Source organism: Trichoplusia ni, chromosome 17 (genome assembly GCF_003590095.1).
Source record: "Trichoplusia ni isolate ovarian cell line Hi5 chromosome 17, tn1, whole genome shotgun sequence".
Classification (NCBI taxonomy): domain Eukaryota; kingdom Metazoa; phylum Arthropoda; class Insecta; order Lepidoptera; family Noctuidae; genus Trichoplusia; species Trichoplusia ni.
The window spans coordinates 8,923,952-8,951,501 of record NC_039494.1 but is presented as its reverse complement, the minus strand read 5'-3'; the positions used below and the strand labels follow the sequence as shown (position 1 = coordinate 8,951,501).

Below are 27,550 nucleotides of genomic sequence, written 5' to 3'. Positions count from 1 at the left end.
CATTCTACGCAATTTGAGTTGTTGGATCTCAAGTTTTTTTACTTTTCCTGCATTCCAGTCACCAAACTTCAAATTTTCATATACAAATTGAAAATAAGGAACAGAAAATTGTATAAAAGTTATTTAGCTTACAGAAACTTATATTTATTTTTCCTAAAATTAAACTTTTTCCTCGCAAAATTTAAAAATCTGCGAAACAAAACGGAATGTATACGTCAATGTCAACTACGTTGTTTTAAAACCTTCGGAAGATCGGAAATAGCGGATTTATACATCTATCTTATGATTTATTTAAGTTACAAAGTATAGCAGCCGCCGAAGCTCTTCCAACAGTTATTTTTTTATTCGTATGATGCGGGTAAGCTGAACATATTCAGTTTCGATTTTGCTTAGAGGTTATATTTTGCTTATATACATATTTTTTCATTGCCAATTTGTATATGTTAAATAATGTATCGTTATCTTCTTATCACAATGTCAATAAGACTCTGTTCATAGTTACTTTTGTATTTTTATCTTTGCAATGTTGATTGTTACCTTATAGTATTGTTTTATGTTTAAAATTTATGTAATAAAACATTGCTGCTTATTCATTTTTATAAAAATATAGTTTAAAATCATTTTACAATGTAAAGATTATACGTTTCTAAACACATTTTCATGTAATAGAGTCAATTAACACAAAAATTAAATAATACTAATATTTTTCCATACTCAGAATTGGCCCATGAAACTCATAACAACATTTTCACGATTATATTCCACGAGACAAGCATCAAAGACAATGACGGACGGACAAAGAATAGCTGTATGTCAGATGACGTCCGTCGAGGATAAGGCGAAAAATCTAGAGGTTGTAGCAAGCCTGATACAGGATGCAGCAAAAGAAGATGTTCAGGTACAATAATTACAATTATTTTGTTTATTATTGGATCTCCAACAAAGAATACACGAAAACACATTTACAAACAAAAAATAGTGTACATTTGACTTGTGCTCTCTATTACAGGAGATCCATATTTTAGACACTGTTATTCATTTAGTCTAGTGGCTTGTGATCCTAACTGCTATACCAGAGGATGTTGGTTTGATTCCCACCCATGACAAATGTTTCTGCCATGAGCATGATCATTGCATGATCGTGAGCATGATCTTTGTTCTGTGTCTGGGTGTAATTCATCTAAAATAAATATGTATTTAGAAATGTTTAGGTATTTTTATCAGTTGTCTAGATATCATAATACAAGCTTTGATTAGTTTAAGATGGCAATTTCTAGATGGTGTTGTGTGAAAGTTGAAACTATTATATTTATTATATTCATGTATTTATTAGGATTGCTCAACTAGCAAGGGGGTTGCGATTCGGACTAGTTCGTCCCCGCGAGATATTATCTAGCCATTAAGAACTCTGGTTAAGTTTGAAACCAGTTGATTAGCTTGAGTTAAACATTCTCAGATAATACTATGAATCATCAACATGAAAGGTGTAAAAACTAATAGATAATCTTCCTACCATAATGCTGTGCCCTACAGGGTCCATAATTGTTCATTGTATCTAAAATTAACACCTGTATCTACATTATGGAAGCAATACTCAATAGCATTGAGATCAAAATCAAAAGTTTTCATTTCATACCATTTTCTAAGCACTTTCAACAATACAATATTGACTCTAGGTGCACTCTAGATCACTATGTCAAACCCACTGTGTATTTACAATTACAGATGCTATTCTTCCCCGAAGCGTGCGACTACTTATGTGCCAACAAGAAAGACGCGGTGTGTCTCGCCGAGCCAATCATAGGTGGCGCCACTATAGCCTGTTACAAACAACTGGCCGCACAGCATAATGTATGGCTGTCCATGGGTGGAGTACATGAAAAGGTTTGTTTTTGTCTTGGCTCGAAGTTGTGAGGCTCCTAAAACAGGTCTTAGGTGACCTAAAACATAGAAGTTAAGTCCCAAAGCCTGATTGAAAGTTGCGTGTTTATGACGCTGTCCGCAGTCTGCAGTTATGACTAGACTATCGAAGTCCAAATACATAGTCTAACTAGTTCAAGTCATAAGTCAAATTCCTAAGATTTAAGTTTTAATTCGAAATCAAAATTCAAGTCCGAAATTGTATTTCAAGCTCAAATGAGTTTTCTATACATATCAAAGTCCAAATCCACAGGCCAAAGACCAAGATCCTGACTTTAAAGTTTAAATTACTAATAAAAATATTGTTCCAGGATCCTTCGGACCCCTCCAAAGCATACAACACACATGTCATAATAGATAATAAAGGGGAAATAGTCCAAACGTACAGAAAACTCCATTTATTTGATGTAGAGATTCCAGAAAAGAATTTGCGGTTGAAGGAAAGTGACATAGCACACGCCGGCGGCCATATTGTCACGCCCGTAGAGACACCTGTTGGCAGAGTTGGTAAGGACGAAAAAGACTATATACTATCATCATCCACAGCCTTTGTCCTCCCACTGCTGGGCATAGGCCTCCCTTGTCTCGTGTAAAGTTTTACATTACTAAAGTCCTAACAAGTATAACAGGCCCAGAAATCAACGCCTTGTTAAAGCAAGGATCCCAATTGCGTTATTTGAAATTGTTATTTCCGGTAAATGAATGGGAATTGGACTAATTTGACAATATTTTTGTTCTCTTCAGCATTTTGACAAATTTCGAGTAAAAATTTATTGTATTGATATTGAGTGTTCCGCGGCTCAAGTGGTTATTAGATAGATAGATATACCGATGTAAAATACAATTTCTGGAAAACTAATTAGTTACATCATAATCATAAAAAAATCATTTAAATGAATATTAAATATAGCAGGAATGGGGATCAGGTGTTCCATGATGATCTTTCAAGTCCTGTCTTCAATTATTGTGTTTGAATGTTTGAAATTGAAACGAAATTCCTTTTCATTGATTCAATCATTCAATTTACAACCATATTCCTCAATCTTAAAACTCAAATTCCGTTATCAGGTTTATCAATCTGCTATGATCTTCGGTTTCCCGAACTCAGCACTGCTCTCAGTATATTGAAGGCAGAGATCTTAACGTACCCGTCAGCGTTCACGCAACCCACCGGCAAGGCGCATTGGCATATATTACTCAGGTAAGGGGGTTCGATACTGCGGTGATAAAGTTTCTATTGAACTGGTGATAGATTTTATTTAAGGTGGTGTAATTTTCATGAAAATGTAGTTTAATTTGTATTTTTTTTATGGTATCTAGTAAATTTTGTTTATTAAGTAGTAATGTGAAATCCTTAGTTAATTATCCATATATTGAATGTTTGTTGTCCCAATAAAATAAAATAAAAATATCTAAAATCTAAAAGAACATTTTGCTTTGGCTTTATTTAGTAAAAATGAAGGCAAAAGTATCCCAAAAATAGGCAGGCTTAATGAAATACCGAGATTTTCAAAATCGGGGTCATGAGAAGTCACATTTTTTTCCTTTTTCATTATCATCATCATGCCTTTGAAAAGCTATTGCAAAATTTAATTTTTGCCTCCAAATTTCACAATGAAACATAATTTTTATTTATTTAAAAAAATAATAAAGCTAAGCGTCAATTACATGACAATTATAGTCAAAGCAAAAAAAATACCATTTTACAGAAGAAATTAAATACTTAAACCTATGTGTTGCTAATGAGACATTTATTTTTCGCTCCAGATTTCGAAAATCAAACATTATTTTAAGATTTTTTTTCAACTTATTTTCATTCAGAGCTCGCGCCATAGAAAACCAATGTTACGTCATAGCTGCGGCCCAATCTGGGACCCACAATGAGAAACGCAGGTCCTACGGCCATGCCCTCTGCGTGGACCCCTGGGGCACAGTCCTGGCCGACTGCGAGGAGGTCAGCCCCTGCTATAAGATCGTGGAGATATCGCAACAGAAACTCAAAGAAGTTAGAACTAATATGCCTGTTTTCAGACATAGAAGGTTAGTATTTACATAAAGTGATAATAAAATCGTAGTAAAGTGAAATTTGCATCTGGAATATTTTACAAAATTGTTTTGTTTAAAAAAGAAGCGACTCCCGTAGTAAGGAGTGTCGCGAGGGGTTTTATAAACATACAAATCACATGCACAAAGACACCCAGACTCAGAACAAGCATTCGTGGATCACACAAATGTCTTGTCTTATCCTACGCGGGGATCGATCCGGGGATCGCGCACAGTGGTTTTGGTTTGGTGACCTCAACCACTCGGCTAACTCGATACAGCAAGTACCAGTATTTTACAAGCATCAAGTATTGTGTTGCTCAGGTAACTGGGTTGAGGAGGTCAGATAGGCAGTTGCTTCTTGTAAAGCACTGGTACTTAGCTGCATCTATTTAGACTGGAAGCCGACCCCAACATAGTTGGGAAAAGGCTAGCCTGATGTTGAAGATATCCTTATTACAAAATATTTCAGTTTTTTTTTTGTTCAGGAAAAAGCGAAATTCCCTGTCTTGTACCTTTTAATTATCTAACTGAGAGACGAAATAGATTTTTTACTTGTTTTTACCCATTTAATCATATAATTACTACTATTTTGTCCTCTTTCTCTCTCTTTCAGACGCGAAGTCTACTCCCTCTACACTTTAAGTCTTCGTAAGGAGTTACTCCCCGCCCACAACTCCAATCCGCCCGCCTCAGCGTCCGCCCCGCCGCCCTCCTCCAACGAGCCAGGATACACGTTTGGACATGTCAAAGTGCCAGAGACCTGTGTTTTCTATAAGTCTGATCTGACTTATGCGTTTGTAAATTTAAGGTAAGGTGAAATGGAACTTATTTGTTGGTTAATAGAGTTTGATTTTTCTGTATACTTTACGAGCTGTTGCCCGTAAAAACCCTTTGTGGATATATTATATTCATTATTTTAAGTGAACTGTATTAAAGTTACATTTTAAAAACGTAGTTTGTTCCAAAAAATATATTTCATATTAACTTTGACTGGAAAGAGTCTTTGTCCTTCCTCAGGCTCTAGACTATCTGTGTATCAAATTTCATAATAATCGGTTTAGAGTTTATGGCGTGAAAGCGAGACAGACGGACAGTCTGAAATACTTTCGCATTTATATGATGTTTCCCTTACTGTTTTTTTTTTATATGAATTTTTGTTTTAATTTTCAAACTACTTTGCCTCTTCCTCTTGGCCGAGGTTACAAACATTTTTTTCATTAATATACCTACTATATTTGTTTAGGTGTGTGATCCCTGGCCATGTCCTGGTGGCTCCTATCCGCATGGCGGAGCGGAACAAGGACTTGACGGAGGAGGAGGCTCAAGACTTCTACAAATCTATACGAATCGTACAAGCGGTTAGTAAAGTGTTGTAATAATATTAGCTGAGTCAAACCATTGCAACGGTTTTCTGGCTTAACTTAAATTTCCTTAGATTTCCAAATTTTTTTGTTGATTAAGTGATTTTATTTTCATTTATTTATAATTTATTGCACATATACAATTGCAATTCTTGGATTTGTCGGGGCTACCAACATCACTTGCTAGTAAAAAGCGTACTGGTAAGTGACGTCACACGAGATTTTTATTCACTGTATCAGCTTCAGTTTTTGTTTACTTGATGAAAGAAAAATACATATCTATTATTTTTTTGAAATCTGTCTGGCCACTAATTCCATTTTTTTTTCTCAAAAAACATATTTCTATGATCCACAAGTATTCTATCTGTAGTGTCTTTGTGAATGCGATTGCGAAATTTATGTGAAACTGCACAGAATCTAATGTATACACGGTGATTTTTTAGTCGTCTTACAAAAGTAGCCCAGTTCATGTATCCGACGTAAAATACCCCTAGACGCGATTTTTTTTTATCAACTAAGATAATAAGTACGAAGAAAAATTAAACAAGAGAAATCTGAAAATACTCTTAAAAATTGTTACAAGGCTCGGACCGCGCTCGCAACAGAGCTCTGTTTCTAAAAAACTACGAATTGCATCATAATATTGAATAAAAATTGCATTTTAAATTTATTCAAATCTCATAAATACCTACTTTTTTTATCATGGCTGCTTTTGTAAGACGACTAAAAAATCACGGTGTATATTGTTTTTTCTAAGCGAATCTTTTTCCAAACATATGGGCATTTACATTATTATCCTAACAACACAGACAGCTTTTGAATTTTCTTTATTTCTTTTCAGTTAATGGAAAAAGTCCACAGTGCAGACTCGTGTACAGTCACCATGCAAGATGGAAGAAACGCCGGACAAACTGTTAAGGTATAATTATCCGAAAGACATGTTAAATTGTGGGTCCCGGTTGTTATTCCTACATCTTTGACAGTCGTTACAGGTAGTCAGAAGCTTGAGAGTCTGACAACCAGTCCAAGTAAGGGGTATCGTGTTGTCTGTAACTGGGTTGAGGAGGTCAGATAGGCAGTCGCTCCTTGTAAAACACTGGTACTTAGCTGAATCTAGTTAGACTGGAAACCGAATCTAACATAGTTGGGAAAAGGCTAGGCCAATGATGATAGCTTTCTATAACAGCTATGTTCCAATTTAAATAAATTGCAAATAACAAGAAATCTTCATTTACGAAAAACAAATTTAGTAAATTGACGAGCTTTTTTGTACATTTTTTTTGTTTTTTTTTTCAGCACTTACATTGCCATATAATGCCGCGAAAGAAAGGAGATTTTATTGAAAATGATTTAATATATTTGGAGTTAGCTAAGCACGATCAGTAAGTATTTTTGTTTATTTTGTTTTAAATCCGAAAAAGATTGAAGTTATAAAAAATCCATTTAGTCGCCTGATTTCTTAGAGCGAAAACATTTTTCGAAAACGTTATTGATTAACAATATTTTGAATTAGTTTTATTGCGATCCACGAATTAAAAAACTACCTTATCTTAATGACTTTATAATAAACTTTATTTATACTAATATTTGGGTATATGCATATATTTTTATTTAAAATTAACCTTATACCTTAAGCTTCAAAGCCAGTAACTTTTTTTTTGTATTTAAAACACAAATGATAATGAAATGTGAATGTTTAATTCTTGCATTTAATGAATATTAGCAACATACTTATAAAAAAAAACAACCTTATCCTCAACCACATAAGGTTTATAATCGTATTACACAACTCAACAAAATATTATAACCTAATATCAACCTTATTTCTATCACCTCAAGGTTCAAACCCGGTCACCCAGCGAAGCCAGCCCGCACCCGTGAAGATATGGAGGCAGAAGCACAATATCTAAGAACGGAATTAGAAAAAATGAATAATGAAAGTGAAAGATAGTGCAATACATGGAATATAGCAAAGTAGGGGGAAGTGGCATTCAGAATAAGCGTAGACGGGCCCTAGACGTACAAAATATTATACAATACTCTTATCCATAGATAATATACTAAATGACCGAGAAAACGTAGTTTTGGCATAAGCAGAAAAATATCCAACGAAAAAATTCTAAAAGGGATAAAAAATACTGTATTTACGCAAAATTTCATATAAATCGGTCGAGCCGTTTCCGAGTTCAGTTTCGTATACAGAGACACGAGAATTTTATATAGAAGATAAAATCGGAGCGTCTGTTTGTAATATTGAAATAACCTACTACAAGTTTTTTATGATACATACACCATTTTTTTTTAAACTTTTATCTTTCTGTCTGTTTAACCGGCTAACCTCTGAAATGGCTGGTCCGATTTTGATAGGACTTTTGCAAGTAGCTGAAGTTAGATTTGATTAAAGAAAATTATTTAATTTTAATACACAATTTTTGCACAATCTTTAATATAGATCGTCTAGGGGTCGCTTACGTGGTTAGGAGATGAAATCATTGTCTCCTAGTTTTAGCATTGTTTTAAAAAGTGACAGATACGTATGTACGCGGTGCAGGTTCGATCCCAATGCAGGCTAACCAATGTGAATTTTTCAGTTATATGGTACTTTTTTAATTATTCTAAGACGCCACTGACAAACGGTGAAGAAAAACATCGTGAGGAAACCTGGATTACAAATATTAGAATCTGAAATCGCCCGCAATGAGCTAGCGTGGTGATCAATGCTCAAACCTTGCCTATATAGAAAGAGGCCTATGCCCAGTAGTGGGACGTATATAGGCTGGTATTTTTATTATAATTATATTTGACAGATGACATACATTGACGGGAATCGAACAGCGGAAAAGTTTGGAGACACTGGATCGGCTGCGGCAGTATAGAAGCACTTCCACCTATAAGTCTTATGTTCCATGGTCGTAATTGTTTAACTATGGTTTATTTATGCGTATTTGTTGGAATCGTATGAATAGTTTCGGACCCAACCGGAGTCCTTGAACGGGTGGCAGGCGAATAAGTCTGCTCTCGACTCTGAAACTAGTCAGGCGATTTCGTTAATTACTTGTGAATAAACCATCGCGCTACTAGTTTCTGACCAATCAGAATTTTTAATAATGAGCTAACGCAAAAATTAGTCACGCACAGAAACTAGTCGTGCGATTTCGATAAATACGCTTGAATATCTGACGCCCGACTAGTTTCAGACCAATCAGACTTCGTTATTAATGATCTAACGCGGCTTACGATCGAGTACATTCGTGATACCGAAACTAGTCGGGCGATCGTTCTTTCCGACTCACGACAGTTATTATAATAAAGATCATTATCGAATACACCTTTTTTCTGTCGGTTAAAATCCCAGTCAAAATCTGTCTAGATAAGTGTAAATAAAATTAACTAAAGCTAATTAAGTATGATGTAATTATAATATAAATTTATGTAAAATAAGATATATTTATTGTTTTTATGTTTGTTTTATTAACCGACTTTCAAAAAGGAGTTTTTACATATAATAAAGGTGTTTGTTGATGAGTAAGTAAAGTAATGTATGTATGTATGTCTGTAGTGGGAAAGTCATTAGAATTTAGACGCGTTTTTAGGGTTTCAAAAGGTCAAAACGGAACCCTATTGGTGCTTTGTAGTCTGACCGTCTGTCAACAGCTATATCTAATCGACGACCTCCGTGGTCGAGTGGCGTACGCACCGGTTTGAAGCTCTGAGGTCCCGGGTTCGATCCCCGGTCGGGTCAACGTAAAAATTCACATTTCTACATTGCCTCGGGTCTGGGTGTTTGTGGTACCTTCGTTGTATCTGAATTCCATAACACAAGTGCTTTAGCAACTTACTTTGGGTTCAGAACAATGTATGTGATGTTGTCCGCGTTTATCTGATAAACCAGAGAGTTACAGTTGTCATATCCGCAGATGATTTATTTCGGTTGCCACTTACGAAATAATCGTGGCTACATTGTCGGAACGGTCATAAATGTCTTAGGTGAAAATAAATTTATCGCGAACACAATCGATTTGTTTTTCTTTAGCTTTTTCGCAACCTTCAGTGTAGGGACGTAGATTCGTACTTGAACGGTATTATTACCCCAAAATAAATACATAACAATATTATATACGTAGATACAAATTAGAATAGGGATGATGACTGGGTATAAAAAGAAAAAATCTCATTAGTCCCTCAGTTAGATAATTGAAAAGTATGAGAAACGTATTTTTTCCTTTTTCAGAAAAACTACAATTGACAAAGATTAACTGCTTTTAAGATTAGGAGAGGGGGCTTGTGACGTAACGATAGAGTAAAATTTATACTCAATCGTGACGTCACGCGTAAGTTTAATTCACTGTAATTTGGTCAATTTATGTTTGCGGGACAAATTAATAAAAAAATACATATGCATTATTATACAAAAAACTACAAGACGGACACTGCAAAAAAAAGTTGTCATCATCCCTATTAGAATACTAATCAATAACGCTCTTTTAAGAACCTCAATATTTAAAAAACCAAAAAATAAAATGTCAAAAAATAAGTTGAATTTTTTGTGCTGCCTTTCAGCCGACCATCTAGTTTTTCAAGATACGCAATGTACTCAATTTGCAGTCAATTGTTAATGTTATAACGTACTCTCTCACAACATCAAAAAATAACTTTAAAATCAATCTGAATTAAGTCTCTTCAGGGATTCCTTTGCGATTTGTTTTCAAAGTCAATCTGTGTTTACTCGACGACCTTGCTCGGCTCACGTAACGACGATTTTTCATGCTTACTGTAAAATATCGAGGTCGCGATCACTTTTCAATAAAATGAAAATTGAAAGTCTGTTCAAAGAGACATTTTAAACGATTCCAGTAAATGGCATTTTTATTTCGGTACTAAAAATAAGATAGTACCTACCTTTACTTAAAATAAGTATTTTTTTTTAATAATAATAATGAAAATGAAGAATTTTTTGCAGATAATGCATTGCTATATAATATTGTTGAAGTACAATAACGTGGGGCTCTTGTCGCCAGAAATCGTCAAAGATAGGCCTGGAAAAGAAAGGCATTTGCCCAGCTGTGGGATCTACATCAAAAATTGCTAAATAGTACAACCGACTCTTAAAAACTACCGAGCTAAACTTGGCAGCTAGCGTGTTACACGTTAAACGATAAAATATAAAAATAAATAAACAAAGTAAAATACAAATGCTGGACCAATTTCGATGAAGTTTGACAGGGGGGTAGCTGAAACCTTGGATTAACACATAGGCTATTTAATTGAACAGCGTTAAAGGCTTGTAATGGTTTTGAATATAGAAAGAACACTCAATTAAATATTTATACACCGTGATTTTTAGTCGTCTTACAAAAGCAGCCCAGTTCATGTATCCAATGACTAGAACACGTTCATGATAAAAAAATAGGTATTTATGAAATTTGAATAAATTTAAAATGCAATTTTTATTCAATATTATGATGCAATTCGTAGTTTTTTAAAAACACAGCTCTGTTGCGAGCGCGGTCCGAGCCTTGTAACAATGGTGAGGGGCGCGGGCGGCGGCGTTTTTATCATTTTTAGGACAATATTTCAGATTTCTCATGTTTAATTTTACTTCGTACTTATTATCTTAGTTGATGATAAAAAAAAATCGCGCCTAGGGGTATTTTACGTCGGATACATGAACTGGGCTGCTTTTGTAAGACGACTAAAAAATCACCGTGTATATCTACAATGAAACATATCTTTTCTTTATATTTTTATTACTTATTTTAACCCTTAACCTATATTTTACGTCTTATTCAGAATAAGTGCCAGTATTTAATACTTAGTAAGTTATCAATTCCGCCAGGTACGTGCCGAAATGTCGTTACATATCGAATTGAGTCGAAGAGGTCGCATTAAGCCGGGTATCCGATTACAGAGGTCCTGAAGACCTTTTGATAGAGTGATGTGACATGTTATGTTTGCGGATATATCCGAATAATTATTTTTGGAGTTCTTTTGGCTGATTTTTTTAGGACAACTCATTTCAGTCGTAATTTATACCGTATTTGTCACTTTAAGGTATAATAAAGTAATATTTGGTAGATAAATACTATAAATAGTATCTAGGAAACTTATCGTTATAAAGATGCAACCAGCCTATTTTTTTTATTATAAGAATAGATAAGAAAAGATATATTTATTTGTAAGAATATGGTAATTAAGATGATTTTCGCTCCATAATATTCTGCCGTTTCCGGTGCACAAATATTTGAAGTACACACAGATACCTCTCACAGACTCACAGATATTGAAGTTAATATTACATATACAATGTTGTATGTCTGTATAACTCTATGTCCAACATCAAGATTAAGAAGAAACGGAGAATAAAGGTTTTGTCAAAAGTTTTTACATTTTATGTAAAGCGTCTCGTTGACACTTCTCGTGACCCAAAGGCTGGCTTTTACCTCGCTCAGAGGATTAGCATTGCCATTCAACGTGGCAATGCTGCCAGCCTTTTGGGCACACTCCCAGCCGGCAGCGATGCCGATGAATTTTTTGATGCTTTAATTTAATATTTTTTTGTTTTTTAACTTGTAAATATTTAACTCTGTAAAATTGTAAATAAATACAGAAAGTACATAATAAATTTTATGTACTTCATTAAATGTCTACTTGTTTGTGATAAATAGTCAAGTTTCAAGGTTTGGGCCTAAACCTTACCTAACAATTACCTTAAATGACTTGGTTCAATATTTCCGTCATTATCAGTAAATATTGTAACAGTTATTAACACAAGAGCTATTAAACTCTTTGGTAAATTGAACTACATAAATGTATTATTAAGTACCGTAAGGACAAACGTCCAATGAGCACAGACAGCTTAAGACTGGCCGCTTCACCTGGACAGGTCTGTATAACTAGACTTGGTACAGTTTTATTTTATTTGATACTAGCTGTTGCCCGCGACTTCGTTCCCGTGGGTAGAAGAAGATGTAAGTTATGATTTATACCCGTCCTGTTTTTCTTTCACATTTTCCATTGTATCTTCGCTCCTATTAGTCGCAGCGTGATGGTTTATAGCCTAAATCCTTCCTCGATTAATTGTCTGCTCAACACAAAAAAAAATTTTCAATTTGGACCAGTAGTTCCAGAGATTAGCGCGTTCAAACAAACAAACAAACAAACTCTTCAGGTTTATATATTAGTATAGATTCATAAAGTATAGTTCATAATATCAACATTTCATCATTCCCTCTGCCCTTATCCCAATTATTATTTGAGGTCAGCGCAACAAGACTTCTTACTCCATTCCTTTCTATCTGACGTCATCTCACAAGAAACACTCTTTGAACAATATCGTCTTTTACACAATCCATCCATTGTTTCCTTGGTCTTCCTCTTCCACTTTATCCATCCACACACATGTATATAGTACGTGTTGGATGACCAAAACATAGTTGAGTCGAGAACAAATTTTTGACCGTAACATTGTCATTTGCATTTTTATAGCTGCTTTCGAAACACTATGAAATTTCAATTGTCTAGAGCAGCTATCATAGTTAATAAGATATCCTTGTGACAAATTGACGGTTAGCTTAGCGTTACTAAGTAATACGGTTCCATTTTATTCACGTGCGCAATCCTAAAAGGCGCGTTTTGTTGGCAATGCATTTTTCATCCACGTTTGCAAAACACAATGATAACATTTTTCCTGAAAAGCTTAGGTCTATAGCAAGATTCCTAGAACCAATTTATACATGCCTTATCTCATATCCGTTCAAAATGTAATTGACGTCAAATCAATGTAGTGATATCATATCGAATGCTCGGATACCCGAGTGGTTGAGGTCAACACGCCAAAACCACTGGGCGCCGTTGCGAGTTCGATCACCGCGTCGGACAAGAATTTGTATGATCCACGAAAGCTTGTCCTGAGTCTTGGTGTCTTTGTGCATGTCATTCGTTTTTTTGCAAATTGCTTTGTCATAGGGTTTTAAGGTACCCTGAAAGAAGAACCCAAGAATGTGAGTGTATAAAGAAAAAGGGTGAAAAATCATACGATGCAATGAACAACCTCTGTAGCATTTTGGCTAACAACAACTTGTCACTAGTTGTTCAAGAGCAAAATGTATTATAATAGTAATTTGTTAAACCATAGCGCGATAGATGGCATTGACGTCGAATTAGATCGCGCTATGGTTTCGTTACATGAGTTCACATAAATATTTTGAAGTATTTCCAATATAAGTCAGTAATACTCTCTCGCAGACCAAACAGTGTTGTTTTATTTTATATCAGTGCAGTTCTTCAGCTCGGTGCTTAACACTAGTTAAAAAAAAACACATAACCCTACTGGCAGTCGGGTAAAAATAGAGTAGTTATCGAGAGCACATTGTATCGTCCACATAGGACACCTCTAAGTGATTACAAGTCGATACGGTTTCTGGAACATTCTGTGATCTTTCGATGCGGTAAAGTTGCGTTGATAAATGAGTATAATTACTTTGCGTTGTCCTTGTGGTGACATTTGAACTTTAATCAAAATTACGGTAATGAATTGTACTGATTTTTCCCGCGTTTTTATCAATTCACTTTCATATTTATTTGTTTGTCGTTCCGGTTGATTTACACCTAGAAAGACAGTCAAAATTTGATAAAAATTGACATTTAAAAACGTGGATATTTCGATTTTTTAGTCTATTAATTTTAAAAGACATACAGGTAGAATGAAAAGATATTTTTTGGTTCAAGGTGTGAGTATGGGTTTGCTTGCATGAGTTGCAGTTTGCTATGTAATACAGGCAAATACCAATATGTTTTTTTTAAGGAAAACATCATGAGAAAACATGGGTTTCAAACATTAGCATCTGAAATCGCCTAATGAGAGCTAGCGTGATGATTAATACTCAAATCTTTTCATGTATGGTAAGATGCCTGTGCTCCGTTGTGGGGGATCTAAAGGCTATGGCAAAGGTTGAATAGGGATTTTTATATCTAAGGCCTATTTGCTATAATCTAGGGTGAATAATGCAATACAAATCAAAATCAAAAGTCATTTACTCAAATTAGGCTACCAAGTAGCACTTTTTGAAGGTCATATTACATTTGACAGCACTCAGTTTCGCCCACCCTTCACCGCTTCCTAAGTGCTATTGCTCTGAGAGAAGAAACTGCGCAACAAACTCCCCACCCAGTAACACTAGTTCAATATACCACTAAAGCACCACTTAACATTTACAGCATAATAACTAGCGGATGTGGTCCACCTTTTTCGGATAAATATCCGAAACAAACCCATCCCTAGCCAAGCAGTAAATAGTTTGAAGGTCGAGGTGGCCCGGTTGTGAAGCGACTACGAAAGCGGGACCTGAAATATTTATACCCTTCCAAAAGGTTGCTGTGTCGAACTTTACATCTATATATTTACAATCAGTGGTATCGCAGAATGCTTAGTTCACTGAAGTTCTTTATAGTGAATCAACCTTTAGGCATACAAGTGACGACCTCCGTGGTCGAGTGGCGTACGCACCGGTTTCAATGTGTCGCTAGCTCTGAGGTCCCGGGTTCGATCCCCGGTAGAGTCAATGTAAAAAAAAAACAATTTTCTACATTGTCTCGGGTCTGGGTGTTTGTGGTACCTTCGTTGTATCTAAATTCCATAACACAAGTGCTTTAGCAACTTACTTTGGGTTCAGAACAATGTATGTGATGTAGTCCGCATTTATTTAAAAAAAAAAACTTACTACGACTATAGTATGTTTGACGAAGACAAGTTTCCTAATCATTCCACTTTTCAAAAAATTACAGTTTCAATACTTGTCTCATTTGCTACGAATGTCCACGAATGTGACACTTTTGAGAAATGTATCACTTCGTATGAATCTATACTATATACCTACTAATATATAAAGCTGGAGAGTTTGTTTGTTTGACTAGACTAACGACTAACTAGGCGGTTTTACTAACTTTAGTTAATAAACTTCCTAAATTCAGAATCTCTATTTTTATGAAAGCGGAAAAAATTACTTGATTGTCTAACATAAGATTAGTAAACATAATTATATAATTATTATATAGCGCATCTGATAAATTGAGGGATACAGGTAGCAAAGTAATAATTTATTAATGCCCTACAGTTAACTAGCCCATTATAACCACGTCGAATAAACGGTATTGTGTGACGAAAACCAATTTATTACAGTGGTCGGTATTAATATTTAATTTGATAGTCGTATCGTGGTTTACTGGCTCACCAATATATTTAACTCCAATCGTTGACTGTTAATAATGTTATAGTTTTTCTGTGTGATTTTTTTATAGAAACAAAAATTTTAAATGCTATAAATCTTGTTTACTGACTTCGAAACGGAGGAGTGTTCTGAAAATCTATTAAATAAAATAATAAAATTTTGAGAAAAAATACATCTCATGTGAAATTTTAAACAGTCTACCCATCACGGTTCTTGAGATATAGCCTTGCGTGCGTGAATAAACGTATTTTCTTTCTTTCCTTGTGGCGAACGAACAAAGATCATATCCTCAATTAAAGTCCTTCATTTCTACCCGCTGTCAAAATACTGGGCGATTTGAGATAAACCTTATTTTTGAACTAGCTTAAAAACCTACACAATAAGTTCGGTTTGAACGTTTGAAACAGCATACATAACACAACCATAACATTATCGTAACCTCCCTCTAATATACGTCCAATCAATACCGTTGTTTCATGAATTATTAACAAAACGTATAGTACCGAGTTAGTCCAAGTTACACACTCCTTACTAAGTCAACTTGGGCCAACCGTTTCATAATTAACAAGTTAATAATGTATGGGTATGCATGATCAAATTAAAAGATCAACCTAGCCTTTTCCAAATTATGTTGGGATCGGCTTTCAGTCTAAGTGTTGCACCTAAGTACCAGTGTTTTACAAGGAGAGACTGCTTATCTGACCTCCTCAACCCAGTTACCTAGGGTACAAACAAAACAACCCAGATACCTCTTAGTTAGACTGTTTATCAAACTTTCTATCTAACCGTTATTATCTATATACTAATATCTATAAATCTATATCTATATCTATACTTAATATATAAAGCTGAAGAGTTTGTTTGTTTGTTTGTTTGAACGCGCTAATCTCAGGAACTGCTGGTCCAAATTGAAAAATTATTTTTGTGTTGAATAGACCATTCATCGAGGAAGGCTTTAGGCTATAAACCATCACGCTGCAACTAATAGGAGCGCAGATACAATGGAAAATGTGAAAAAAAAAATAGGGCAGGTATTAATCATAACTTATATCTTCTACCCACGGGGACGAAGTCGCGGGCAACAGCTAGTATTTAAAGATGTATAGAACAGCGACAGTGCCTTGCGCAACACGAATGAATTCGCTATGACACAGATGGTCACCCATCCACGGATCGACTGTGTCATGAGTATTTTTAGTATTTGTTTGTTGTTATGTTATATTTAATTGTCTAGTCATCACAGTTCATGAGATCAACAGCGATAGACAGCAGAGCCTTAGTGATACGGATCCCTTTTTAACTTCGGTAAGGAACCCTAAAAATGAGTTCCGAAAACGTTATTTTCCGCCTTCGGGGGTAGGTCGTCAACAACCCTATTTTATTGGCACTATGATGTCAAATAACAAAAATAAAGTCCTTTTTCCGCAAATATTTCGCTACCAACAGAAGTCCCTTTAATCAAAACTTTCCTCGCTTAGTTTATATAACCCTAAAGTACCTTTTAGCTCTAACATAACACCCATTTAACATTATGTAGGTTAACAGCTTATATGTAGTAAAATTAGGTGTTTAATTTGGTTGTTAAACTAGCTGTTGCCCGCGACTTCGTCCGCGTGGATAGAAGATATAAGTTAGGATTTTTTGAAATCGGATTAGTTTTTAGAGTCCACACAACTTCTATCCATATATTATTATGTAAGATTTTCATCACTGCTCGGTTCCTATTAATTATGGTGTGATCATAGATTTTATATCCTCCTCAATGAATAAACTATTTAACAAATAGTGAAATGAAAAATGGTACCACCTCATGTACTACTGCTACCTGCTATACTGTACCAGTTAAGTACTTACCATCCAACACCAAGTACTTACCATCCAACCCCAAGTACTTGCCATCCATCACCAAGTACTTACCATCTAACTCCAAGTACTTACCATCCAATACCAAGTACTTACCATCCGACACCAAGTACTTACCATCCGACACCAAGTACTTACCATCCGACACAAAGTACTTACCATCCGACACCAAGTACTTACCATCCGACACCAAGTACTTACCATCCAACACCAAGTACTTACCATCCGACACCAAGTACTTACCATCCGACACCAAGTACTTACCATCCCACACCAAGTACTTACCATCCGACCCCAAGTACTTACCATCCAACCCCAAGTACTTACCATCCAACGTATTGTTTATCTTAGCTTGTACGCTTGGTAGTTACATAGCCGAAAACACCCAAATAACAAGTCGCCATGTTTTATACGACTTTCCTGAAATACACATTTGCGTGCTACTATAATTTTAAAAGCAAAATAGTGGCTTTTGTGGGAGCTAGATGGCGCTCTACAATGAGTATAGCGCTATCTTGCTTCGACAACACAAAACCAACAGTTTTGCTTTAGGGTACGTTCCCACTATGTCGTAAGGTTTAATTTAACGTTAGTTTATTTTGCACGACTGTCGTCTCTATCTGTTTCCTTTACAACGATTATGGAATTGTTTGTCGGCTTATTTTGTAATCGTTTGGCCAGCAACACATGCCCGTCATTGCAATTCTGTAAGCCAGGATTTAAAATGATACCAACGAAAACCACCGAAACACTTAAGTTCGTTGTGCTCTAGAGAAAACAAATAACTGCCTTGGATTCCGGAATGAAGTTAATCAAAAGCAGTCAAAATGAAGGTGAAAAAATCACTAGATATCTAAAATGTTAATAAAAATGCTATCCTGTGTGTTAACCCTTTTATAAACTATCTGTGTACAAAGTGTCGTCTAAGTTCGTTCAGTATTTCTTGCGTGAAAGAGCAACAAACATTCATACATAAAATTTTTCGCGTCTATAATATTAGTAGGATAGTGGGAAGTATAATAGGGATGATGACTGGGTATAAAAAGAAAACATCTCATTACTCCCTCAGTTAGATAATTGAAAAGTATGAGACACGTATTTTTTCCTTTTTCAGAAAAACTAGAATTTACAAAGATTAACTGCTTTAAAGTTTAGGAGAGGGGGCTTGTGACGTAACGATAGAGTAAAATTTATACTCATTCGTGACGTCATGCGTAAGTTTCATTCACTGTAATTTGGTCAATTTATGTTTGCGGGACAAACTAAAAAATACGTATCCATTATTATACAAAAAACTACAAGACGGACACTGCAAAAAAAAAAATTGTCATCATCATCAAAAATTATAATATTAGTAAGATCGAACGTCGTTGCGACAAAATGAGAACACGTTAGGGTTTCATGGTACGAGTCGTTTTCAGCTGAAGATAGTTTTCAGTATTTACTTTTAATTAAAACAGTTTCAGATAATGTTTTCCGTTCAATTAATTGTACTCCGTAACATATACAGTTTTCATTTATTTAGTGTTAAACTACGTATATTGGGGGTGGATAGTTAAACTTTCAGGAATTAATTTAACTTTCAGCTAAGTATCTTGTTTCTGTAGTATTTGACTGTGTTTTAAGATTTTCTTTAGTTATAACTTAGGATACGTTTATATTCTTAGAGATCGTACAGCATTGATTAATATCATATTAAATTTTCTGGAATTTCTTTAAATTATGGAGAGGCCTATGTCCAGCAGTGGACTGCTATGGGCTGAGATGATGATGATGATGAAATTTTAAAACTGAAAACATTTGTCCAGGGTGGGAATCGTACCCACGATCGGTATAGCAGTCAGGGTTACTAACTATTATACCAACAGACTGATCAGATATGATTTGGACAAACGAAAATACGCGACTAACATCATTTTTTTGGAAATTTATGCATTCCGAGATCAGCTGATGATTCATTTGTATAAGAATAAAAATGTCGGATTAAGGCTTATGTAGAGAAATTTTGATCTGTTTTTATGAAATCGTATCACTATAGTAATATTAGTATATGTAGTAAAATTAGGTGTTTAATTTGGTTGTTAAACTAGCTGTTGCCCGCGACTTCGTCCGCGTGGATAGAAGATATAAGTTAGGATTTTTTGAAATCGGATTAGGTTTTAGAGTCCACGCAACTTCTGTCCATAATATGTGTAAGATTTCCATCACTGCTCGGCTCCTATTAATGATGGTCTGATAATAGATTTTATATGACAAACTAAAACATACGTATCCATTATTATACAAAAAACTACGAGACGGACACTGCAAAAGAAAATTGTCATCATCACTATTATAATATTAGTAAGATCGAAACACCTCCATTTAAACGTATAACTAAAAACTTAATTTTTAGCCGTCGTTGCGACAAAATGAGAACACGTTAGGGTTTCATGGTACGAGTCGTTTTCAGCTGAAGATAGTTTTCAGTATTTACTTTTAATTAAAACAGTTTCAGATAATGTTTTCCGTTCAATTAATTGTACTCCGTAACATATACAGTTTTCATTTATTTAGTGTTAAACTACGTATATTGGGGGTGGATAGTTAAACTTTCAGGAATTAATTTAACTTTCAGCTAAGTATCTTGTTTCTGTAGTATTTGACTGTGTTTTAAGATTTTCTTTAGTTATAACTTAGGATACGTTTATATTCTTAGAGATCGTACAGCATTGATTAATATCATATTAAATTTTCTGGGTTCCGTTGGATACAGGTGGCAACGAACCGGTCGCGCTGGAGAAATTATGGAGAGGCCTAAGTCCAGCAGTGGACTGCTATGGGCTGAGATGATGATGATGACATTTTAAAACTGAAAACATTTGTCCAGGGTGGGAAACGAACCTACTACCGGTATAGCAGTCAGGGTCACTAACTATTAAACCAACGGGCTGACCAGATATGACTTGGACAAACGAAAATACGCGACTAACAGCACGATGTCCTTTTTTTGGAAATTTAGACATTCGGATTAAAACTTGTAAAGAGAATTTTTTTACCAGGTTTAATGAAATTGAATCACTATAGTACATTTACAGGTATTTCTATTATCATGTAAACCACCGGATATTACTCTATTATATAACAAAAGCCTTCAAATATCAGGTGAACAACCCTATCGACGGTTGAAGCCTAATAATGCTGTTGTAATTTGCAAAACAAATACCTTTATCGTGAAGAGTACATTTACCATTACAAATACACGAGAATACGCGATATTGTTAGGTAATATGACATAATACTGAAACGTCAAAATTGAATTTTCATGAATACTGTTCCACAATTTTGTATACACGGTGATTTTGACGTGACAACGTCTTAAATTAGGTTGCGGCTGGGACTCACTTATGAAAAAGTGTAACGCCCGGTAACGTTACGATGAGTCACCGAACGAGAGAGAGGCCCGCCGAATGCCTTGTGTCTCTCTCCCACTCAACTATGATCGGTCTGCCGCGCGCGCAGCACTAGAGAATTAGGCGCATTGAATCGGCGCTTACATGTACAATGTTTTAGTAAACAAAATATATATCTATAGTTAAAATTTGTGCAATTCTTATTTTCATTCAATTCCTTGTTCCTATTGTGCAATTTAATTATATTCATATCAATAAATATTCTACCGAGAAAAAGACGTTGTCACGTAAAATCTTCGCCCGTAAAACCGACTTTACAGGCAAAAATTTTTTTTAGTCGTCTTACAAATGCAGCCCAGTTCTTGTATCCAGCGTAAAATACCCCTAGGCGCGATTATTATTATTTTGTCATCAACTAAGATAATAGGTACGAAAAAAAAAGAAACAAGAGAAATCTGAAACATACTCTTAAAAATGATAAAAACGCCGCCCGCGCCCTCACCATTGTTACAAGGCTAGGACCCGCGCTCGCACCAGAGCTGTGTTTCTAAAACTACGAATTGCATCATAATATTGAATAAAAATTGCATTTTAAATTTATTCAAATCTCATAAATACTTATTTTTTTTTATCATGAACGTGTTCTAGTCACTGGATACATGAACTGGGCTGCTTTTGTAAGACGACTAAAAAATCACGGTGTATACACTCCAAAACATTGTTTTCCGAAAATAAAATAACCGTTTCAGGAGGGTGAGGAACCTTAGTTTCGTTTTTGTTTCATGAAAATAATTTTCAAAATAATTTTTTTTATCGCAAAGGTTTCAAAGGTATTCTAATCACGTGTAAACATTTATCTTGACTTAGAAAAAGTACTGGTAGACACATAAATGCTTGTCATAAGCGTGGATCGAAACTGCGGTACATCGCATTCATTGCTCATTGGCGTGGTGACCTATAACTGTGAAACTATCCATGCAGTCAGCCGTAAAGGCATAAAGGTAACTGTCGTGGGAATTGCATTGCACAAAAGTGATATATGATCACCGGTATTAAACTATCTATCTAGGTATATAAAATGAAATGCTTGTACCTTAGTCTCGCGATTACTCGAGAACGGCTGAACCGATTTGGCTTATTTTATATTGTCTTGATATATTTGTAGCATTAAATGTTATAACGGTTTACTCACGCGTATTTATCAGGGTAGCCTGACTAGTTTCGGACCCAACCGGAGTCCTTAATCATGAGCAGACGCGGCGGGATCGAGAGTCGAACTGACGTCAGCGGCCGCGCATCTCGCTGCGTAGCAGTAACGAGTAAACCGTTACAACATTTAATAATTAATCATTCTCACGATAGTTACTATCAAAATATTTGTAAATTAAAACCGTTTATTGGAACAAAAACCAGTGACAAACATTAATTATGAGTTAACAGCCGCATTAGTTAATAAAAATCTGTGTCACAACTGTTAGCGCCCACCTCCGAGATGGGGAGTGCTCCAACATTCCAAATAATAAACATTGATAGAAAAACGCTTAAAACTGGAAGGACACGAAGAAAAGAGAATCTTTACTTCGACTAATAAAATAAAAAGTAGTCCAGTCTTCTACAATGTTCTACATTCCTGTCAAACTTTTGACGTTTTTTGATGGCTGTCATAGTTTTGAATGTAAACTAAAAGAAGTCTTTAATATTTCACATATAATATAATGAACTTTCACATGTAGAAAACTGTTAAAAAACCCTGATATCGAGCGAAATCGCGGGAAACAACTAGTAAATAGCGTAAACCAGCAAAATATTTCACGCAACGACTAAATCGTGTTCAACCATTTCATAAAAAAAATATCGATACGTTTGTCTCAGTGTGCTCTGACCCTTATAGTTATAATAAGGATAGATGTATTTACCTTAGTTATAACAACATTGGAATAGAACATAACATTAATGTAAGTGATTCGTAGCACCCACGTAGCATTTGTGTAGCATCTTCGTAGTAAATCCCGTAGCCCCCACGTAGCGCCTACGTACTACCGAAATCCTTGCTTTGAACGTATTTAGCTATATTTTTGAGATGAGAAATTTAAATTGTATTGTATAAAACGGGAAAATAAATTGAAGATGTAAATAAATAGCAACAAGGGTATTGAAAAATGATGGCTTCGCGGTTAAAAGGCTGGTTTAGTTTAAATTTTCTTAAAAATACATCATCAGCCTAGCATTAATTTTTTCCAACATCATTGGGGTCGGCTTCCAGTCTAACCGGATGCAGCTAAGTTCCAGTGTTTTACTAGGAGCGACTGCCTATCTGACCTCCTCAACCCAGTTACCTGGGCAACACGATACCCCTTTGTAATACTAGTTGTCAGAATTTCTAGTTCTAACTATAGGTATCGACTGTCAAAGGTGTATGAATAGCAACCGGGTATCACGATTAAACCTTGCTTTGTGAAACACGGAGGAACTCGTTATGGCATAAACACCCATCCAAGGACAGACTAAGTCAAGAGTAACTTAAAGTAGATAATAATGTAATATTAGACAACAATCACACAACACCATCTAGTCTCAAATTAAGCAGAGCTTGTATTATGAGTACTAGACAACTGATAAATCGTTCTAATACATAAAATTCCCGTGTCACGATGTTAGTTACCGTACTCCTCCGAAACGGTTCGACCAATTCTTATGAAATTTTGTATACATATTGGGTAGGTCTGAGAATAGAACATCAATTTTTCATACCCCTAAGTGACAAGGGTTGCCCACACAAAAATTTTTTTTTTTAGACCAATTTTTTTTGTTTTAATTTTTTTATCATGTAACATTAAAAAATACATACAACTAGAAAAAAATCGGCAAAACAACGTTTGGGTCAGCTAGTATACCTATATATTTCTAAATACATACATATTATAGATAAATCACACCCAGACACAGAACAAATGATCGTGGTCTACACACAAACATTTGTCCTGGGTGGGAATTGAACCCACGGCCTGCAATATAGCAGTCAGGGTCACTAACCACTAGACCAACAGACCAGCCAACTTTATTTTGATAGTAACTGTCGTGAGAATGATTCATTATTAAATGATGCAACGGTTTACTCACGCGTATTTATCGGGGTAGCCCGACTAGTTTCGGACCCAAAGGGAGTCCTTAATCATGAGCAGACGCGGCGGGATCGCGAGTCGAACTACTAGTCGGGCTACCCCGATAAATACGCGTGAGTAAACCGTTACATCATTTAATAATGACCAGCCAACTTGATCATTAACTTGTGCAATTACAGAATAGCTACGAGACCTTTTTTGTAAAGCCGAATCTTTTATGCACGAGATAGTATTGGACTCCAAGAAAAACAACCATCAATTTAACCGTTTATCAATAAATAGCTGATAGAAAACGTCTAATCCAAAACCGCTATTGACCGTCATCGGCGTAAACTCGTCCAATTTTTACGCCGAAAACAGTTAAGGGTTATAGCGGTTTTCGTAATGGCGGACATGAATTCTGTATTCTTCTCGCGTATCGTTTAATTTTATATGATGCGAATATCGATATCTTAAAAGGTTGTTTTGAAAGGAGCTGAATAGGTAGATGTTCAAATTTTGTGATACAGTTTTCACTGAAACCGGAAGGAACAGAAGTAGGAAGTGTTTCAGTGCAGAAAGTACGTAAAGCCAGAAAGGTTTTTGTGCGGGAAATCATTAAATGATTCCTTCCGTTTTTAGTTGAGCGGAAGGGAGTGTCAGACTGTTACTAAATAAAACCTACCCATGTTTTGCTCTTTGTATACCGGGGTCGCGGTAATTCTTTCATAAAGTCTTGACTGGTACTTGATTTTTTTACGTTACTAAAGAATAAGTAATTAATTAAAAAAGGATAATTAAATTGAAATATGTCACCAGCACTCTGGTACGAACCTCCATAAAACTCGTACAGCCATCTTGGTCTGGCTCTCCCATTTGACATTTACAAACTATTTGAGTGAATATCACATTTACCCACAGTAAGAATTGTTGTCAGACCTACGAAAATCTGGGCCTACGGATCTACGTAGCACTACGAGACTACGAGACTACGTAGCTGCGTAGCACTATGTTTAAAACCATTCTTATAACGCATAAAGGCTGTATTCAAATCCGAGTAAAAACGATGAATATTTAACCGCAATACTGTTCACTTAAGAATGAATGGAAAGGTTCTATGAACTCTTTTCTGAAAGTAGAGCCTTTTGTGCTACGCGCCGTCAAATGTGATATTGTTCTATATTTAGAAAAGTTATACAACGTGCTAGGTTTCTATGGAATGTAGGAAAGTTCTTGAAAAGAATCCTGTAATTTATAGTTTAACATTATATTTTAAAAAGCTTTGGCCGGAGCCTGCCCACGCGGATATTGCCTTAAAGCTCTAATATCAAAGCCTACTTTTGGTTCGTAAACTACACCTATACTCTTTTGAACACTGAAACCACAAAATATATGAACTTAAGGAATGCAATACCAACTTTAATATATTTTTAAATATTCTCCCTCATAAAAATATTTATAAGTTGAAATATGCTGATAATATTCGAGTAAACCAGAAAATATCAGACTTCGAACGCTTTGGAGCCTGTAAAAATATACTTGAAATTTCATAACGTAACATTTTCCGTAAACATCTTAGAGAAATTTTAAAGCCTTCAAAATTTTCTCCTAGGTGCTCTTGTGACGAAACTTGAAATAATTTTAGAACCGCAAATTCTTGTGTTAAGATTCTCTTGTGTAACACAGAATCTGCATTTTTTTCATATTCCTAACTTTCACACAATTACATCTAGTCTGAAACTAAGCAAAGCTTGTATTATGAGTACTAGAGAACTGATAAACATACTTATATATTTCTGAATACATACATAATTTTGATAAATTACACCCAGACACAGATCAAATGATCGTGCTCATCACATAAACTTCCGTCCTGAATTGATTTAATTTTAATGCATAACATTGCTGGTTAGAACCCAAGGCCGGAAAGTACCCTTTTTTGGAAATGTAACTAGCCCGCCACATATGCGCATCATTTAAACTCAAAACGAGAAAGCCCTTAGCACTTAAGCTCGGTGTGTCCCAGGAACAAGATTTTCTGTCTTGAAACTGTGAAGGAAAACATCGGAAGTTCACCCAAATATAAACTATTGAAAATATAGGTTGTGTGGAATATTATATCATATTTCATAGTTAATGAAGATAGAATAATATAGAGAAAGGCGAGGGAATATGATAGGTCACCTTATTCGTAACGAATCATTTATAATTTATTACTAGAAGGATAGAAAGAGGCAGAAATAGAAACACATAAGGAAGTAAAGTTGGCGCAGGATAGAGAGATATGGAAGTAAAAACCGTTTAAGGGCAAGTTGGACTGGTGTCACAGAGGCTTTCATGCAAAAAGGATGCAAAAAAAACAAAATTTACTTGTCACCAAACCGATTTTTCATTCCCAAGTTTTAATACATTCAATTGCTTGTTTGTTTGTCGTTCCGGTTGGATTTTTGCACTTCCCGATAAGTTAGTAGGCTATAAAATGGCTGAACCGACTTTGATAACATTTCAATCGAGTGACATTTAAAAACTAGAGTTTTTAATTTTTTTTAATCTATTATTTTTATGGACTGTGTCACAAGTTTGTAGTTGAATTTCCAACTATTATAGTTCATTAGATACATCCATATAGTACAGCCTTAATAATAGGGTTCGTCAACCCTTTCGATACTCTAAAAACTACACCAACAATTGTCCATCACTTAAACTTGATGATAATAACTTGTGTTTGCTATATGTATAACTAACGATCTGCCCCGACTTCGCTCGGGTAAAATGCTAATTTATACACTACAGAATTCCTTTAAGCGTTCTTTATTTTGATAAGGATTCGTCTCCTTGTAAAAAAGCGACTTCGAAATAAGCGTTGTTGTGGAAAAAAAATACCGAAAAAAATGTAAAAATATAGACGTGGACTTTTCTGTAGATCCTTTTATCATGTATAATAATTTAAAACAATATTTTGATCTCAATCAATATCTATCTATCTATCTATCTCACATATGTGAAGCATGGGTTTGTAATAAAAGCAGACAAAAATAATTGTATACGACATTCCATTAGAAACCTCAAAAATTACAGTATTTTTCCACAATTAATGAATATTTTTCTACATATAAATATTCCTTTTTAATCACTCTATCGATTAAGAATACTGCATCAAAATCCGTTGCGTAGTTTAAAAGATTGAATCATATATAGGGACTAGCTGTTGCCCGCGACTTCGTCCGCGTGATTAGAAGATATAAGTTATGATTTATGCCTGCCCTGTTTTTTCCGCATTTTCCATTGTATCTTCGCTCCTATTAGTCGCAGCGTGATGATTTCTATCCTAAAACCTTCCTCAATGAATGGTCTATTCATTACAAAAAGAATTTTTCAATTTAAACCAGTATTTCCTGAGATTAGCGCGTTCAAACAAACAAACAAACTTTTCAGCTTTATATATTAGTATAGAGCATAGATATTAGTATAGATATATTGACAGATAAAGCGACTTTCTTTTATACTATGTAGTTAAGTGTGTGTTCTGTAACTCATAGTTTTCAATTATTCACAGTTACATGACAAGAGTTCAACGCCCCGAATAACTAGAATTATGGCAGTTTATGTAACCGTAGTAGTTACTTGAAACACTTAACCGT

General features: G+C 35.1%; 1 protein-coding gene across 4 annotated transcripts; it reads left to right on the top strand.

Annotated features, from left to right (window-relative positions):
- Positions 1-219: 219 nt before the first annotated feature.
- LOC113502432 (nitrilase and fragile histidine triad fusion protein NitFhit) lies at positions 220-8,768 on the top strand. Of its 4 annotated transcripts, none has more exons than XM_026883996.1 (12): positions 220-358; positions 719-898; positions 1,726-1,884; positions 2,232-2,427; positions 2,989-3,121; positions 3,742-3,960; positions 4,580-4,774; positions 5,210-5,324; positions 6,169-6,246; positions 6,624-6,709; positions 7,167-7,263; positions 8,135-8,768. In XM_026883996.1, exons 1-12 carry the CDS (start codon positions 350-352, stop codon positions 8,201-8,203), a joined length of 1,536 nt encoding a protein of 511 aa, XP_026739797.1. In that variant the 5' UTR covers positions 220-349; the 3' UTR covers positions 8,204-8,768. The 4 variants fall into 4 exon arrangements, with proteins under 4 accessions (XP_026739797.1, XP_026739800.1, XP_026739801.1 ...); XM_026883999.1 differs by having other exon boundaries at positions 7,167-7,267; XM_026883997.1 differs by lacking the exon at positions 220-358 and adding an exon at positions 377-395.
- The last annotated feature ends 18,782 nt before the right edge of the window (positions 8,769-27,550 follow it).

Coding starts and splice junctions, on each gene's coding strand:
- LOC113502432 (XM_026883996.1), top strand. Junction 6,710..7,166: donor GAGTTAGCTAAGCACGATCA/GTAAGTATTTTT, acceptor TATCACCTCAAG/GTTCAAACCCGGTCACCCAG. Junction 7,264..8,134: donor AATTAGAAAAAATGAATAAT/GAAAGTGAAAGA, acceptor TATATTTGACAG/ATGACATACATTGACGGGAA.